Source organism: Ascaphus truei, chromosome 21 (genome assembly GCF_040206685.1).
Source record: "Ascaphus truei isolate aAscTru1 chromosome 21, aAscTru1.hap1, whole genome shotgun sequence".
Taxonomy (NCBI): domain Eukaryota; kingdom Metazoa; phylum Chordata; class Amphibia; order Anura; family Ascaphidae; genus Ascaphus; species Ascaphus truei.
In genome coordinates, this window is record NC_134503.1 from 13,104,232 (window position 1) to 13,122,115 (window position 17,884).

The window sequence follows — 17,884 nt, forward strand, 5'->3', positions numbered from 1 at the left end:
CTGTAAGCGCCGCACCCCCCCTACCCCTGGAAAATCTTGCGACCCCACTTTACACACCCCTGCTCTACTGTCTCTGCAAGTCTCTAGAATGTGAGCTCTTAGGGGCAGGGACTCCTCACTGTTTACATTTATGCCTTATATTTAATGCACTTATTGTATTGTATGTCTTTATTTATATAGCGCCATTAATGTACATAGCGCTTCATCCCAGATTGTGCCATGCTACCAATCAAATAGAGTATTTCTGAGAACGTGCATATGTGGCTGACGCTATATATAAATAATATATCCAAGCACACAATGCAGCTTCTTCATACAGAATTAACCGTTTTTGATCCCCAGTTCAGTTCTCCTCTCAATCCATAGGAACCTAATGGATGAACCAGTAGTCTCAAATCTCCCCCAGCATGAGGGGGAATCACCATCCACTACTACGTGCGAGATAAACATTAGCAAGATGCATAGAATTCATCTTACTCAGATATTATGGGGAGTTAAGAGTTTTGATCATTTTTGATGACGCATTTCACGCTTTAGTTCAATTTTTGTGCTAATATTAACTACAGCTTTATCCAGCATCGTCTCATCCTATACAGTGTTATATCTTGCCGATAGCATACAAAACACAAGGACAGTACAACTTCATAATATCTTATGGTTGAAATAAATATCAATGATGTCATCATAAATATGATGTCATTGATGACTATTAAGCATCTGGTTTATATATATATATATATAGATAGATATATATCTTTCATATATATATATATCTTTCATATAGCGCTTTCTCCCAATGGGACTCAAAGCGCTTCACAATTACAGTATACCCCGCATTAAGCATCACATTGTATTGTTACAGACATAGTCCCTGCCCAGATGAGCTTACACGCTATGATTTACAGGGAGACTTGCCCAAGGTCACAAGGAGTTGACACCGGGAATTGAACCAGGTAACCCTGGAGTCAGTGTTTTTACTCGCTGAGCCACTCCTTCTCCCCATGTGTGGGTTGGGTGGGTGAGTGTGGGTGGGTGTGGGTGGGTGTGGGTGTGACTGCAGAAGTAAAGCTTCTACGATAACGTTAGACTGGACACCCTCCACTTTGCATTATAATTTCCAAGTATATTTCATTTAGAACGTAAGCCTCTAAGAGCAGGGACCTAATTACCTATTGTTGCATTATGTTTTAAATTGTATGTATTTTAGGTTTTGTTCTTGTCCTTACCCCCATATGGGACTACACTGCGGAATGTCATATGCCACATAAATAAATATTAATAATGACTGTACACCACATGTTCTGGTTCAGTCTTGTTTTTTGTTTAGATTGACACCATAATGTCACCAGCTCCCTTGACCTTGGGTACCACAGTAGATGCAATGATATCTTTAAAGCAACATGGATCATTGTGTGCACTAGCAGTGTCATTTTAAAAGTGTAAACAATACATGTAATAACATGGGTAACGAAGCATTATTTCTATTTATGTTAATTATATGCTACGCCTGGTTGAAAGCTTACATACATAGCAGTTGTATTCAGATATCGTATGCAAACTTGAATTTTCACAAGAGCCTGTTGAAAGCTTTGGGATAATATTCTATCCATCTATTATAGCTTCTTAGTTTATTAGATGTATACTTATGTACCCTTTAAAACAAATGTTCAAAATACAGTGAAATTCTACAGATGTCACTCCACTTTATTTCAGATTTCTTAAAATAGGCAACGTTAGCTTCTCAAAAATGCTATAAATGAACCATACTTTACAGAAATAACAACACGACTAGATTACGCTAGTTTTGTAAAACGTTTGGCTCATAGCAGAGGCAAATTGTGTACTACGTCTGGTGCAGTTTCTTTGTTCATCTGCATGTTCTCGTCATCAAAAACTCCCATGGTACCTTTCTTATGGCAGTTAAAAGTAATAACATTCATATATTTTTAAAGGCTGTTAAAATCTGTGTGTAGAAGCCCAGAGACTAGGTTTAGAAGACTGTGGCTTCACTAAAGTATGTCATTTGTGTCTAATAAGCCAAATTGGCCGTAATGTGAGCCAGGGGTGCACAACCCCAGTCTTCAAGACCCCCCAACAGGTCAGGTTTTAAGGATATCCCAGCTTCAGCACAGGTTTCTCAGTCTTTGAATAAGCCACCTGTGCTGAACCAGGGATATCCTTAAAACCTGACCTCTTGGGGGGGTCTTGAGGACTGGAGTTGAGCACCGCTGACATGTGGAAAGCAAATATTTTACAATGTTGTCAATTTCTTGTAATAAGCATACAGTATATTCCTGGTAAGCAGAACAGAACACCCACTTCGGGACATGCCATGCATGGTATACAAATATTCGGAAACAATAATGAGTTTTAAGAAAACACCACCAGAAATAAAACAGACCTCTCACAAGACGGGTATCGCATTGCGAGGCGCTCTGGCCGCCCCTGAAGGCCCTGCAATGCAACAATATCTGAAGACAGACCAAACGTCCCACGTTCCCAAAAAGCCAAGATACATGCACTCTGTTTCAGTTAACTTTTGCTCTGCAAACACTGGCACAGTCTCATGATTCACTTCTACAGATTAAAAATATGCAGCAGTTAGATCAGTGGTTTTCAACTTTTTCTTCAAGGAACCCTAAAATGATATTGTCAAATTCTGGGGATCCCTTAACCCTCTCTCTATCCCAGTCTCTCTCTTCCCCCTTACACCTCCCTTCTATCTCTCTCTTCCGACTTACTCTTCCCATCTCTCTTGCCCCATTCCACTCCCCTTCTCTCTCCCCTTACACTTCCCTTCTTTCTTCCTCCTTACACTCCCCCCTTCTCTGTTTCCCCTCACACTTCTTCCCTTTTCTCTTTCCCCCTTCCACTCCCTAGCCCCCCATCTCTTTCCCCTTCCACTCCCTACCCCCATCTCTTTCCCCTTCCACTCCCTACCCCATCTCTCTTTCCCCCTTCCACTCCCTACCCCCCCATCTCTCTTTCCCCTTCCACTCCCTACCCCCATCTCTTTCCCCTTCCACTCCCTACCCCCATCTCTTTCCCCTTCCACTCCCTACCCCTCTCTTTCCCCTTCCACTCCCAACCCCCCTCTCTTTCCCCTTCCACTCCCTACCCCCATCTCTTTCCCCTTCCACTCCCTACCACCCATCTATTTCCCTTTACACTCCCTGCCCCCCCCATACTCCTCCACTACACACACCTTAACTTGGTGTGAGGTCGCCTCTGGTGCTGCGCCTGTCCGGAGATGCCACAGCTCCCTCCTCTGGTTTGACGGACGTTGGACGGCACCGACAGGAGGAGGGAGAGGGTTGCAGTGACCACCAGGCTGCTGCTGCATCGGGAGCTGCCGGGTCACTTAACCCAGCTCCTTCTTCCCGCCCCCCCCTCACCCCCCACGTAACCCTTGAGGGGTGCCCACGGAAGCCCGGTGGAAAATCACTGAGCTAGACAATTGAAAATTTGTTGAATGTTCTCAAATAAAATATATGTACGGTTACCAATTTCCCAGGAAAACCAAGTCACTGAAGCACCGACGCGTTATAACAGTTTCTCTTTTTACAACACACATGTTGACATTGGTTTACATTTAGCAAAGCAATGGCTACGTGATCTCCCCAACACCTACATAATATGACGTGGGAATATTTCTTTTTATTTATATAAATGTTTTACCAGGAAGTAATACGTTGAGAGTTACCTCTCGTTTTCAAGTATGTCCTGGGCAAAGAGTTAAGACAAATAATACATGGCTACACACACACACACCTCAAGGTGGAAATATAGAACATGTACACATTACTGAACAAACATGAACTTCTGGGAGATTACTTGACTAGATCAGTGGTCCTCCCATTACTAGACCATCAGTGGTCCCAGAAGACTTCCTTGGTGGTCCCCAAAGCCATTCTTAACTCACTTCGGGCAGCTCCCTGCTGCAGTTTGTTCATTTGCGATCACTACATCCAAAAATATGCTGAAGAAAATAGCCAAGTAGACGTACGGTAGTCCTCCAAACACTTAATGACACTGAAGTGGTCAGTGATAATAAAACAACGTTTGAGAGCCCAGCCTGTGTCTTGCCATGAGGAAATCTTTAACTTTGCCAAAAAAGTGATCAAATAAGCTACCGGCAAGATGACTGCTGTATGTCAATAAAGAAGGGTGGAGGGCAATGCTGGAATGTCACTACTAGCACAAATTGGGTCCCTTGATGAGTGTTCTTTCAGGTAAATTAAAAAACAATTGCGGCTTTAAGAAAACAACAGTGCAACATAGGACACCGCAGCTCTGTGCCTGTTACTATAAATTAGGACAGCTAATCTACAGTGACAGGGACACTTTGCTAAAAATTCCTAACTGTAAAAGCACTGCTTTGAATATTTACTTTGCCCCGTTAGAGGGGTTGTCGTTGTAAAGTGTGTTACAAGCCTCCTCTGACAATGGAGGCTATAAGACTCAAATCACAGGTCCAAATTGATGTCTCCTTAAGGAACGTGGTTACATGGTAGAGGAGGTTGAAAAAAAGACATCCATCCATCAAGTTCAACCTACAGTATGCTAAATTTAGACGACAGATGCTTATCCTATATTTGTACTTACAGTACTGTATATTGATCCAGAGGAAGCCAAACAAAAAACCCCAGTGACACATCTAATGATATCTCATTAGTGGGAAAAATACATTCCTTCCTGACTCCTAATAATGTCTACTTAAGTTTATTTCTGGCTACCCTAAATGTTTTCAGTGTGTGTGTTTAGTGAGACGTGACACTCAGAGCATACATTTTAATTTTCCACGAGTAAAGGGTCCTTGAAAGAATCACTTTTTTCTCTCTCAGAGTGCTTACATGTACATTAATACTTAGCTAGTTTTCAAAGCGACTAGTCACAAAAACTGCCCTTTCAGTAGCTTTCCAAACAGAATATATGAAGTAGATGTTTCTTTATCTGGACCATTTTTAGTTTAGAATTAAATGTAGTCAAACCTGCACATCTCTTGAAAGATAATTAGCCAACTAATTGTATCACTCTGAAAGTCGAGCGGCAGCTTGATGACATTTTTTTCTCTCCCATACCTGGTTTTGAACAGTGAGTCTGAAAATACTTCCCATAAATGTATTTATATTTATGCAGGCGTTACTCACACTTCTTCAAAATCTCCTACTTTGACATGATCTGGGATGTATGAGGACACTGTACCCCTTATGAGTCAAGAAAACAGTCATCTTGGTTGGCTTAAATAGCTAAGAGAACAGCAATACATTCTGGGTATGGTTGTATAAAGGATTCTACAGTTTACAGCAGGGGTGGCCAACTCCAGTCCTTAAGGGCTGACAATGGGCCAGGTATAGGGGATATCCCTCCTTTTGCACAGGTGGCTCAATCAGTGGCTCAGTCAAAATGACTGAGCCACCTGTGCTGAAGGAGGAATATCCCCAATACCTGGCCTGTTGGTGGCTCTTGAGGACTGGAGTTGGCCACTCCTAGTTTACATTATCCTGCCTTAACCGTCACTTCGACCACAGAAGGAAAGTGCACACTTGAGTTAAACCAACAAATCAACTAAAGCCTTTACACAAGGAAAAAAATGATTTGCCCTTTGTTTGTAACAGTATTTTTCAGTTTCGGGTTTGTTGCTTGAAAAGCCAGCATTGGATTTCTTCATCTCTCAACAAACCACTCCGCAAATACACATCCTGGGGTTCCAGTAGCTTTAGGATGTATAGGAATCTCTGGTGTATTTTAAGTTACTGCTTTTCAATAGCCACAAGCTGGCAACTTTATAGTTATTCAATACCTAGAAACACTTTTCCGCAGGGGGGGGGCACACCCCTCTGTGCCTTCAATATGTCCAACCACCTTGTCTATAAGGGACTGCAGTATGTGGCCAATCATGATTGTTACTGTACATTGAAACCTCCTCCATTCTGGCAGGGCTAGTAATCCTACGCATTCAAAGCCACAACCATTGCTCAAGGGGTTAACAGAACACTTGAATACAGTACACAGCTGTAGATGTTCTTGCACTATTCGTTCATCTTTCATGCCTATAGGGGAGCTAGTTTGATTCCAGTAGATGGGCTCTTTATGTGGTTATATTTAATATAGCTAGACCAGAGGCTGTACCTCCCAAGTCAAATTAAAATAGTGAATCAATAGAAGCAAATTGATTTAATATGACAAGGTTACCAGTCCTTCATCCTTGGGGTTGATTGTAAATATTTCATTGTAGCAAAAGGAATCCAAAAATAATAGCCAACCATTTTACACTGATGTGATGAATAGTTCCTTTGTACTAATGTTTTTTAATAACATAGACTTCAGTAAAATAGCACTACAGTGACATGCCAATAAATAAAGGCACAAGAACATTTTATAGGTCATTCTGTTGAACGTTTCCCACACTGTAAATTTCTATGCCGGCCAAATACTGAGAACATACATGAACCCCCCCCCCCCCCACCACCACCTTTTCTAGCATTAACCATTCATGTCCAGGAGTAACGCAATTAAACAAACAGATATGTACACATGATGCAACTAAAACAACACGTGTAAAGAATGTTAGCAGCACGGATTCGAATGGATGCACTGGTGTCAGCGTGATCCGTTCAACAGAAATGCCTCCCTATGCAACCACGCAGGCATTTTGCTACCACGTTACTGCGATGTTGCATATAAATTACATTCCACTAAATGCTTGTCTGCATTCAGTGGTAAAGCCAATTTGAGATGAAGTAGCTCATAGTTCTATACCAGGGGTACCCAACTCCAGTCAAGAGCTACCAAGAGGTCAGGTTTTCAGGATATCCCTGCTTCAAGGGAAAATACTCCAACGCACAGCCCTGAACAAAGTGGGTCCCACACCAAAAACTAATACAAATATATCAAAGTATTTGATATATTTTTATTAGTTTTGTGGGGGACCCACTTTTTTCAGGGCTGTGCGTTGGAGTATTTTTCCCTTGGATCTCTCTGCATTCTCCTGGCTGCACGCCCACCAAGATCTACAGGACTGGGGGAATACAAATTGTGAGTAGTTATTCCTCTTTCTACCTACCTCTGGACTCCCCCAATGAGGCTGTAGGTCTGATTTTCTTTATATTTCAGCCTTCAGCCTTCAGGGCTTGAGTTCTTGTTAATGGTATATGCTATATTATGAATACATACCTCACTAGCCCCAGTACCTATTTTTCTACATTATTACTCAAAGGATTTACAGACTTATGTTGGAGCGCATATCACTAATTGACTATCCCTGCTTCAACACAGGTGGCTCAGCGGTTCAGTCTTCAAATGAGCCACCTGTGCTGAATATAGACATATCCTGAAAGCCTGACCTGTTTGGTAGCCCTTGAGGACTGGAGTTAGCTACCCCTGTTCTATATCTACCAAACATTCAGCCATTGAGTGAGATATAATTACATCATAAGCATCTGTATTCCAAATCACATTTATTTAGCAAAATGCAATAACAAATAACAATGCAATAACAAATTAAACAGGCTGCTGAAGTCAGTCCTTGTATCGACATTCCGCATTCCTGAAAAAGGAAGTGCTTTAAAAAAAACAAAAGTGGCGTCTTCTCATTACAGTAATGTGTCTCCCTATTGCCGGATGTTGCATTATAGGAAGAGATTCAGTCTGGTTACTCGGATAAAAAACAAAACAATAATGGGTTAATAATGCAGGTTTAAGATGGTACAGTATGTGTCTGTCTTTTAGTACACTTTACTGTAAAATGACGTGTTATAGGAAGATTGAAAGGGTTATTCGGTCTAGCATGTGAAATATGAATCTATGATTAATAAAAATTAAATTAACATATGTTGGACATTTCAAGACAAATCTAGATTTTCTTTTATTGAGAAGTAGAAGTACACACACACACACACACACACACACACACACACACACACACACACACACACACACACCATTAAAATTAGAAATTAATCAATGAAAAGAAATTCATTTGAACATTACATTCTCAAAGAATTAGGAACATCTGTGTCCTAACATGTTCGTAGCCACTATAGTATATATTATTTATTTATAAAATGTTTTATCAGGGAGTAATACATTGAGAGTTACCTCTCGTTTCCAAGTATGTCCTGAGCAGAGAGTTATGATAACAATACATAGTTACATTATATATAATGTATAACCCTGTTCATTTAAAGACATTCCATGCACAGTTAAAGATAATATGTTATAGGCGTATGTAACAGTTACAGACCAGATTAAAATGTGAGACAGCTTTAGTTTTGAAAGAATTTAGACTGGTGGCGGCTTTGAGAGTCTCCGGTAGATTGTTCCAATTGTGGGGTGCACAATTAGAGAATCCGGCCGCTCCTCCTTTGTTGAACCTTGGGACCGTGAACAGCCTTTTGGAGTCAGATCTCAGGTGATAAGTGCTGCGTGTGGTAGGGGGGAGGAGTTTGGTCAGATACTGTAGGTGGGTAGCTTGTCCAAAATGCATTTGAAGACAAGAGAGGAAAAAGGATCTTTGCGCCTAGACTGTATTTCAACTAGATTAGAGAGGATGATGTCTATTTGGAATTTCAACCTCAGGAGCCAGTTTTAATACGACATTGATTACAGAAAACCAAATGTGGCAGGGAATGCCGTACAGTAGGACGTGAGACCTTAACTAGATCTTCTGAAGCCGCCGAGCATTAGACATAATGGCCACCTGTGACAGTGATGCACTTTGAACAAAAGTAGCAAATATACACTATTTACTCATTGTTGTTTTTTTTGTTTGTTTTTGTTACAGAAGTCAATAAAAGCTGAAGATCAAAAGGTAGTAAGGTTCTTCACCCATACTCCTAGGACAATGACTTCACGGAGACTAACCGCTTTATTACTGTTGATTATTTGGGGGAGTACAGATGGAAGCAAAACACAAGAATTTCAGAACAGTGAGGGCACCGACCGAGAATTCGTTTACATGAACAGGGACAAACGGTCCGCTGAATCACAGGATAAATGTACGTACACATTCATCGTACCCCAGCAAAAAGTGACTGGGGCCATTTGTGTAAACTCTAAGGAGACTGAAACCGTATTTGAAAGCAGGGTACAGAAGCAAGAAATTGAACTTCTCAACAGTGAACTTCTAAAGCAGAAGAGACAAATAGAGGCGTTGCAGCAGCTGGTGGAGGTGGATGGCGGTATTGTTAATGAGGTCAAACTGTTGCGGAAAGAAAGCCGGAATATGAACTCCCGAGTGACACAACTCTACATGCAGCTATTGCACGAAATCATCAGGAAAAGGGATAATGCCCTGGAGCTTTCCCAGCTAGAAAACAAGGTTTTGAACCAAACGGCTGAGATGATGCATCTCACAAATAAATTCAAGGATCTAGAACACAAATATCAACATTTGGCCACATTGGCAGGTAACCAGACCATTGTTATCGCACAGCTGGAAGAGCATTGTCAGAAGATTCCACAAACTAAGCCAATACAACAACCCCCCCAGCAACCGAACAAAGTGTATCAGCCGCCTAACTACAATCGCATTATCAACCAAATATCAACTAATGAGATTCAAGGAGATCAGAATTTAAAGGTGCTTCCACCTCCTTTACCCACAATGCCTTCCGTTACCAGCAGCCCAACGTCAACAGACAAGCCATCTGGTAAGTTCATTCTGTGCGCGTTTGTGAAATCGGAAAATATAGTCGGCACCTTTAAACTCAATGATTGACGATAGATGAGATCTATAAACAGTATGCAACACTGGATATATTAAAGTTGAGCCATGTGTCTTCCCTTTAGCAAATGGTGCCTGTGGCTAGAGTGGCAGATTATGCAGACTTTTTTTTAGCACTATGACAAAAAGCAGATCCGCACTCCTGGAAGCTCCCAATGAAGGTAAATCTGTTACTGACATTTCAGTCCCATCAAATGCACTTTTCTCTTCAAAAAGTTTCCACTTGATGGATTGAAAATGCTGGTTAATAGATTCACCTTGTGACTCTCCTGGAGTGCTACGTTGCTTTTATTTAAATGTTATTATTCCTTACCTTTGACCTCTTGGCCATATGTAAGCACTCACCTTCTTAAATTGTGGAAGTGCATGGTTTAATTCCAGCTCTCACATTTTTTCAGCACTACCAGAATATTCTCTCAAAAGGTATTGTGCCAAAATCATTGTATTTCTATACTGAATTGCAAATAGTGAACTCACTGTTCTAGACCAACAAGGTTGATTTACCAAGTGTGCTTTGTGCCACACAGTCCCTTATCATCAAACTTGGTTTCAGGGATACCCTAGTCCAATGGTGCTCAACTCCACTGCTCAAATCCCCCCTCCCCCCAGGTCAGGTTTTGAGAATAGCCCAGCTTCATAACAGGTGGATCAATCAGTGGTGATTGAGACATCTTGTGCTGAAGCTGGGAGAAATCCTCAAAACGTGACCTGCTAGGGGGTCTTGAGGAGTAGAGTTGAGCACCTTTGCCCTAGTCCATCAGCCTCTGCTCCAGTTTGTTGCTGTCCTGATTGTTATGACAGAGAAATACACATACTGTATTATACTAATCACTTATGTTGGAGCATTTGTTTACAGCGCGTATACAGTAAGGAGAGGGAGAGTCATCTGCAAGTTAGACAGACACACTGCTTGTTAAATCATAGAAGAATTTGTAGTAAGAGGATGCAGGTAATACTTGCACGTTTACAGATAAAGATTTATAAGTCATGTTCTTGCAGCAAACAATAAAAAAATGTTCATGTCATTCACACATTTCAGTTTGTAAGGACGTGACTATACTTGCAATACGTCTGATTAAGCATATCTAAACAAGATGGATATATTGGTCATGTATCATACTTTGTAATGTCATACCCAGCTGCCTTAAACAGTGGCAACTGTCTTTAATAGTACTTGACAGATGGAAACTTAACAGACAGATTTATCCACTCCGTTATAATTGCCAGATTCCAGAGCTTTTTTCCATTATCATTAAAAGACTGAAAACATACTTCTAACCTTTTAAGACAAACATTGGTTGCAAAGACTTAGCTGCATTTTAAATTAATTAGGACACATAATTAAAGTCTAAAAGAGTTACAAACATTTGAAGCATGTCCAAACATGTTGGCAAATATTGTACATTGGAAAAAAAAGATTAAACTGTACGAACTGCTAAACAAAAGAACAAATTACAGCTAATATGGAACATTCTTTCATTTTAATATATATATAGAGAGAACAATCATGTGGATTTTATGCAGACTTCTCCAACTTGACCTGCTTTAGCAACTAATAAAAAAATAAAGAGATTTGGTATATTTAAGCTTCATAAACACTAATGAAAATATTAAGCTTCTATCATGGTAAAAGTAACATGTAATGAGATCAACACCAATACAAGATCTGTAGAAAATTCCCAAAAGCAATAATCAATTTAAAACAACAGTGCCTTCTGCCTGGCCCCTGGGAAACCCATGGTCTGGTCAGGATCCCAGTTGGCCTTGGGAAAATATAAAATTATGACTATTATTGTACATGAGAGGGTTCATCTCAACATATAGCAGCCATTGACTGAGCCACTGATTAAGCCACTTGTGCTGAAGCAGGGATATTCTTAAAACCTGACATGTTGGTGGCCCTTGAGGACTGGAATTGACCGCCCCTGGCGTACTCCATTACCAAACCTGGCATACAAAGATCAGCATAAAGCAATCTCGGTCGGAAGCAGAGAATGATGTAATATGTTCCATGCCAGACACCAGACTAATCCTTTCGGCCGATCTCCACCAAAATCTGTTATCAGGGACTCCAACACCAACTTGTTGAAACAGCAGGACACATGTAACAGCCAGGGGTGTAAAGACAAGAGTTCACGACTCCACTCCTTAGTAAATATAGGATCCATAACGGTTCCCAAAATATACATCTGAAGCATCGTCAGAAAGAAACTATTTTGAATGTTGAGTATTCCATATCAAGGAAGGCTATGATAAAACATCTATATCTTTCCAAGCGTCTTCCAAGACTTGTGCCCTAAAGTAATAGGTTGCGCGCACACACACACACACACACACACACACACACACACACACACACACACACACACACACACACACACACATTATATATATATATATATATATATATATAAATAAAAAGATAAAGATTAGGCACATCAAGTGTGTTGTGTCGACTCAATGTTTTGGCTACCCTAGGGAGCCAATCGAGAGAGCATAGCTGAAACAGTGAGTTAATAAAATACACTTTTATTGTATAACTTTTTGGTGTGCCTATTGTTTTTATTTACAGTACTTGTGTGGTACTTTGATAGTAGCACCCATTCCAGTATTCTGGTTTTATCTAATTGGGGGGTACCCCAAATACCCCCACATTGATAGATAGATATTTATAAAAGCAGGACTTGACTCTAAAGGACAGAATGTATGTATGTATTTATTTATATAGCGCTTCACAGCAGTAATACACGTGACAATCATATAAATAACAAATAATACAAATAACAGACCATGGGAATAAGTGCTTCAGGCATAAAAGTAACATGTCAATGCTAAATCACCCACAAACTATGAGATTGCATAAGTATTCCACAGACTATAAATAACAAATTTCAGGCCATATCTATATTGCATTCTCAAGACAGTGTCTGATTTGCACAAAAACCTCAAAAGATCTTACTGGCTCTAGACATCTAAATGTAGAATTGTACATTTAGAGAACCCGATGATCTAATTAGGAAGAGTGACATTAATCCTGAGCACGTTGACATATTCGGCTGGTAGTGTAGAGTTTTAGAATATGTAAGACTAGTTTTGAATTTGAAGTCCCTATAACCTCTCCATGAGATATAATTTTCTACCTTTTATTCATCCATCACAATCATTTTTCATTTGCAAGTGACGTGTTCGTTTTGCTTTCCTGCCTCCATAGAAACACTGTTGGATTGTCTTCTAGATTAGGCAAAAGAATGTTTAATTGCATGTAACCCCTTCAGTCCCGTCTATTACAGGTCACCTGGCACCCTAGGGTCACCATGCCCTGCTAAAAGGCAAACTACCGCTGCCAATTTCCAGACAAAAGCTGGAAAGTTAAGCAGTTAACCAGATCAACAAAGGAATGTAACCAATCTTCTCTTTAAGAACTCCTATTGGGTTGCGTTCCAACGTATAGCTTAGTTTTCTGATTATATGTAATAGCAATTCACAGATTCTACTTCAGGACATTACTCATGAGGGGGGCAGATTATATAACTTGCTTTGCCAAACAGAAGCTCCGGGGCTGTGAGCCAGTATTGTGCTATGTACTTCCTGCAGAAATGACTGAACAGATGGGGTATCCTGAAAGCACAACACAAAGAAACCAACATTAAGTAAATAGTTCTGCTACACTACTGTGTTAATCACTTCACTATAACACGGGATTGGAGTTTCCTATGGATTTGTTCATCAATATCTAGAAATATTTAAAGGGCAACGTATTAGCTGGATGCTCACACTGTGGGAAGTCCTACATGTGTTAAGTGAGACTGAACTTTTAATGTCACACTCATCCCTTAATGACACTGCTGGCTGAAACATTTTAGACAAGTTACTCCTGGTGAAACGTGTCCTTTTAAGGAAACCAGAATAAAGCGCGATTGATTGGAATCATTGAAAATATAGGATTTGAAATACTGAAATATAATCATTCCTCAAGTCTCTTTGGAAAACTGCTACATTTTTGGCAGCTACAATACCAACTTAGTACCGGGGCATTTTGCCGCTGAGGTAGCGATTAAGGGCCACCATGTAATGCTGGTATTTAAACTTTGTTCTCTGGTATTTACTGTATGATCCGAGCCTGAGGCTAACAAATCCTGTTACATTTATTTTTTCTTCATTGTTTCACATTGTCTTTTGGGAAATGCGGCCTTCAAATTCTGCAACCATTACAGAAACGGTATTGACTTTTGGACAATTTACTTGCTGAAACACTATACTTTTTGTCCCCTTCGTTTTTGATTGTGTGCAAATAAAGGAGGCATCTGTTTCCTAAGACCGCATATCAACATGAAAACTTAAAACAACGTTTATTTTAGTCTTAAACTGCAAAAATGGCTCAAATCACTAAAACAAAAAAACAACCATTGCAAGCAGTCTGCTTTCATTGTAACTTAAAGTTCAACAACATGACCGTACATAGAAAATGCACTTGGTTTTTTTTGGCTTAAGTGATTTACATATTTAGATTGATGAATATTTACAAGTATATTTTGACAAAAGCCAATTGAGAACAAAGCGTTTTGATGTACCAACATTAAATGGTCTTTTACAATGGGTATGCTTACGTTTTTGACATTTATACTCCATTTGAGCAGATTTTCGGCATCTTGTTCAACAAACTTATTAATTTGGGATATATAACATGTGAGCAGTGTTACGCAATCTTATTATTTTAAACCGGAGTTGGCAGGTCAGTCATTTTATGTGAGGAGCCAACATGTAAACATCTCATACAGAGTGGATACTTTTAGTAAAGCAATTTGGAGCTTTTCAAAACAAAGATAATTTGTTGACCTATTTTTGCAGCTACTTTTACTCCATATCTCAGTATCTCACTATTATACTTACCGACTTAAACATTAACATAACAACTGATGTGCTTATTTCCCAAGATGACAGAACATAAAGTTGATCTTTTTAAATGTCATATAGAACATTCATGTAGTAAGGCTGCTGGGAATGCTTAATGATTCTTAATTTCCAAAGTAAACAGAATAGGCCCTTGCATGTATGGTAATTACCAGGGCGGCCGACAGGGGTGGAGAGCAAGGGCAAGTGTCCCGAGCCTGGCTGGTCTGGGGGGCAAGGTCGGCTGATGCCATAAGTTTGTTCCGCCTGGAAGTCAACCCCAACTTCAGCATCAGACCGCCATGGGGGTGGGGGGGCAAGCTCCCCTCGGCTGTAGAGACCTCTATAATCACTCCCACCCAAGGAACGTTACTCCGCACAGAGGTCCAGCCTAACTTCCACAGCCAAAAAGAAAAAAAGTACTTGCCCTGCACTTTCCGTTAGTATTTCTAAGATAACTTCTAGTTGGTATATTTGGTGGTGCCAGATATCTTCATGACGGGATCTCCCACAAACTATTACTGTTAAAATCTTTATCCAAATAAGAGATAAGGGCACCTGCTCATTTAAACAAGGTCCTCAAACCATTAAATATGTACACGCCTATAAAAGCACAACGTTTCGGGGTATAGATTTCACCTGGAGAAGGGTTAATCTATACCCAGAAACCCTTGCCCCCTCCCTTACTCAACAACTCTGGGGACTTGGTGGAAACTAATCCTGGACAAGTTATTGGCAGCCCTGACCACAACTATACACTCTCTGATCACAACCACTCACTTTCTAAGTGAAAGCTATCAATATAAGATAAACAACAAATAAGATGCCTCTCCCTCGTTAGAAAGGACTGCCAATTAGTATGGCTACCATGGGTAGAGGTTGAGAATTTTGGGACATCCGTGTTGCGGATCGTTGGGAAGTGTTCTTATACGGCATGCACGGGACTGTTTGAAAGCAATATTTTTATGCATTCGAACCGCAAGAGACGTACAATTTAAACTACAGTCCCATATGCATGTACAAATATTTTGTAAACTGTATAATAATGTAACTGGCTTACCTAGATGAAATTAGCAAAGTATGGTCCAGAACTAGGGAATGGTGCACAGCTAGTTAGACCCTCAGCAAATAATGCAATATAATGATTACCACAGGGACGGCATTTAATGGGGCTAGGTAGGCACCTGAGGTAGTGGTAAATATATATTTGAGCACCTAATATATATTCTGCCTAGTGAGACATCCAGCAGTACTCACAATAATGGCTGTAGTGCTAGAAAATTGTACTTCTAAGGCAATATGAAGGACTGTATAATGAGTATATGAATCCAATGCCAGTACCTTAAAACCTCCTCATTGCATGCCTCCTGTCCTCCTCAAATCCCATTGTGCAGTCCATGCGTTGAATCCAGAAGTTTTGCAATGTGTAGACGGAGCACTGAACCAGGCAAAAATCACTCAGTGGCCCCGTAAAAAAAATCATAGTGTGCGCGCACTTGTTTGTCCATGAGACTTTTATAAAAGTACGATTTATTGCGGGTCCATCGAGACATTTTTGCCTGGTTCAGTGCTCTGTCTACACGTGGCGAAACTCCTAGATGAAATGACCCTGCTTAGTCTTCACAGGAGGGACACCAAAAAATAAACTGCATGTCAAACGCATTCTCTACTCTAACCTTAACCTATCAACCTTGTCTGGAAACCAAGTACAGGTAGTCCTCGTTTTACAACGCTTCGCTTTACAACGAATGTGTATGTGTGTATATATATATACACATTCACATAAACAACATTGCAAAGCGTCGTAAGAGCGTATATATATAATATTATACAATATTATATTATACTATATAATATATTATTTATTATGTTATATTATATATATAATACAGTATATACACTATATAATTTATGTGTGTGCTGCATATCTTATTGCCTGCATAAAATATTTGGTGTATTTTAGTGTTAAAAATGCCTTCAGGAACGGAACCTCATATTTAAACAGTGTTCCTATGGGAAAACGTGTTTCGCTTTACAACGCCATTTTGAGTAACGCATTGTGTCGGATAACCGAGGACTGCCTGTAGTAATGGGGAAAGGCACTTTCTATCTAGATAACATAGCAAGAGATCAATACAAAATCAAGGTACAGCACAACAAAACACATTATCAATACAAAAGTATACAGGAAGAGGTTACCGGGTGCTCCAGAGAAGACAAAAAATCCGCTTGTCGCATACAGTATAAATACATTTTGATACATTTCCAGGAACTCCAAGTTAAATATTTGATCCAAACGAACATTCCTGTTACATAGCAAAGACTAACATTTTTGGCCTCTAAGGGCCTTCATCAGGCTCCCAAATGCCCTTAGAACCCAAAATATTTTGTGTGTAAAATAAATGGTATTTTTGGATCCCATATTCAACTTGGGAGCATTTTGAAATGTATCAACAAAGCAAGAGATCAGTATCAGATATGTGAAAGTCAAGTGTGATACATTTGGCGCAAATAAGAATGTTTGTTCTTTATCATGGAACAATTTGCATCAGCTACATACATATTGTATACCCCTCTAAATGCACCTCTGCAGCTTCGTCATGGTTATCTATAGCACAAAATCTTCGTGGCAGGTCTAATCTAAAATTAGTTCCATCTTGAACACATAAATAACCAAAGACTCTCCCCAACCTAGGAAAGAAAATTATTAGTGGTTAGCCGTATTCTCTCAACTGCTACTTTGGATCTCCCCATCAAATCCCATATCTGCACCTTAATTCATTCTGAGCAGTTTATTCTGGCACGCAGTCTCACTTTCCATGAGACCTCTTTGCCAGGTGAGGAAAAAAAAACATCTTATTCCACATCCACACTATTATAATGGGATTCAAATTCCACTCTTATTAATGTGACATTAAACAGCACGCAAGCAAAGGCAGCCAGGCCAAAATTATTCATTTTGCAGGTTAGATCCTGCTTATTTTAAAAAGCATGCACATGCTTTAATTTAAGAAAATATACAGTATGTGATTTACAATGCTAGCAACCATATTGCTATTTGCTCCCTGCTCCTCTTAGTCCTTTGAGAAAACAGTTTTATTCCTGAGGGTTTGCAATGAGGAGCCCGCTACATGCAAGAAGTGCATAAATACACATTGTATCATCAAACTCAATGGAGCATTTATTTTTTCAGTGGGCCAAATCTTTTCCTGCAAACATGAAATAGTGTTTTAAAAAAACACAACAATGAAAATTAACCCAGTGTTA

The 17,884-nt window shown here is 39.9% G+C and overlaps 2 protein-coding genes across 7 annotated transcripts in view; one reads left to right on the forward strand and one right to left on the reverse strand.

Annotated features, from left to right (window-relative positions):
- Nucleotides 1–17,884, reverse strand: part of RALGPS1 (Ral GEF with PH domain and SH3 binding motif 1) — a 423,133-nt gene that overhangs the window by 238,988 nt on the left and 166,261 nt on the right. The window lies entirely within an intron of this gene.
- Nucleotides 1–17,884, forward strand: part of ANGPTL2 (angiopoietin like 2) — a 30,041-nt gene that overhangs the window by 7,215 nt on the left and 4,942 nt on the right. The window contains exon 2 of the mRNA XM_075579009.1: nt 8,786–9,653. Coding sequence (XP_075435124.1) covers nt 8,846–9,653 — 808 coding nt within the window. The 5' untranslated portion in view covers nt 8,786–8,845. The remainder of the gene's footprint in view (nt 1–8,785; nt 9,654–17,884) is intronic.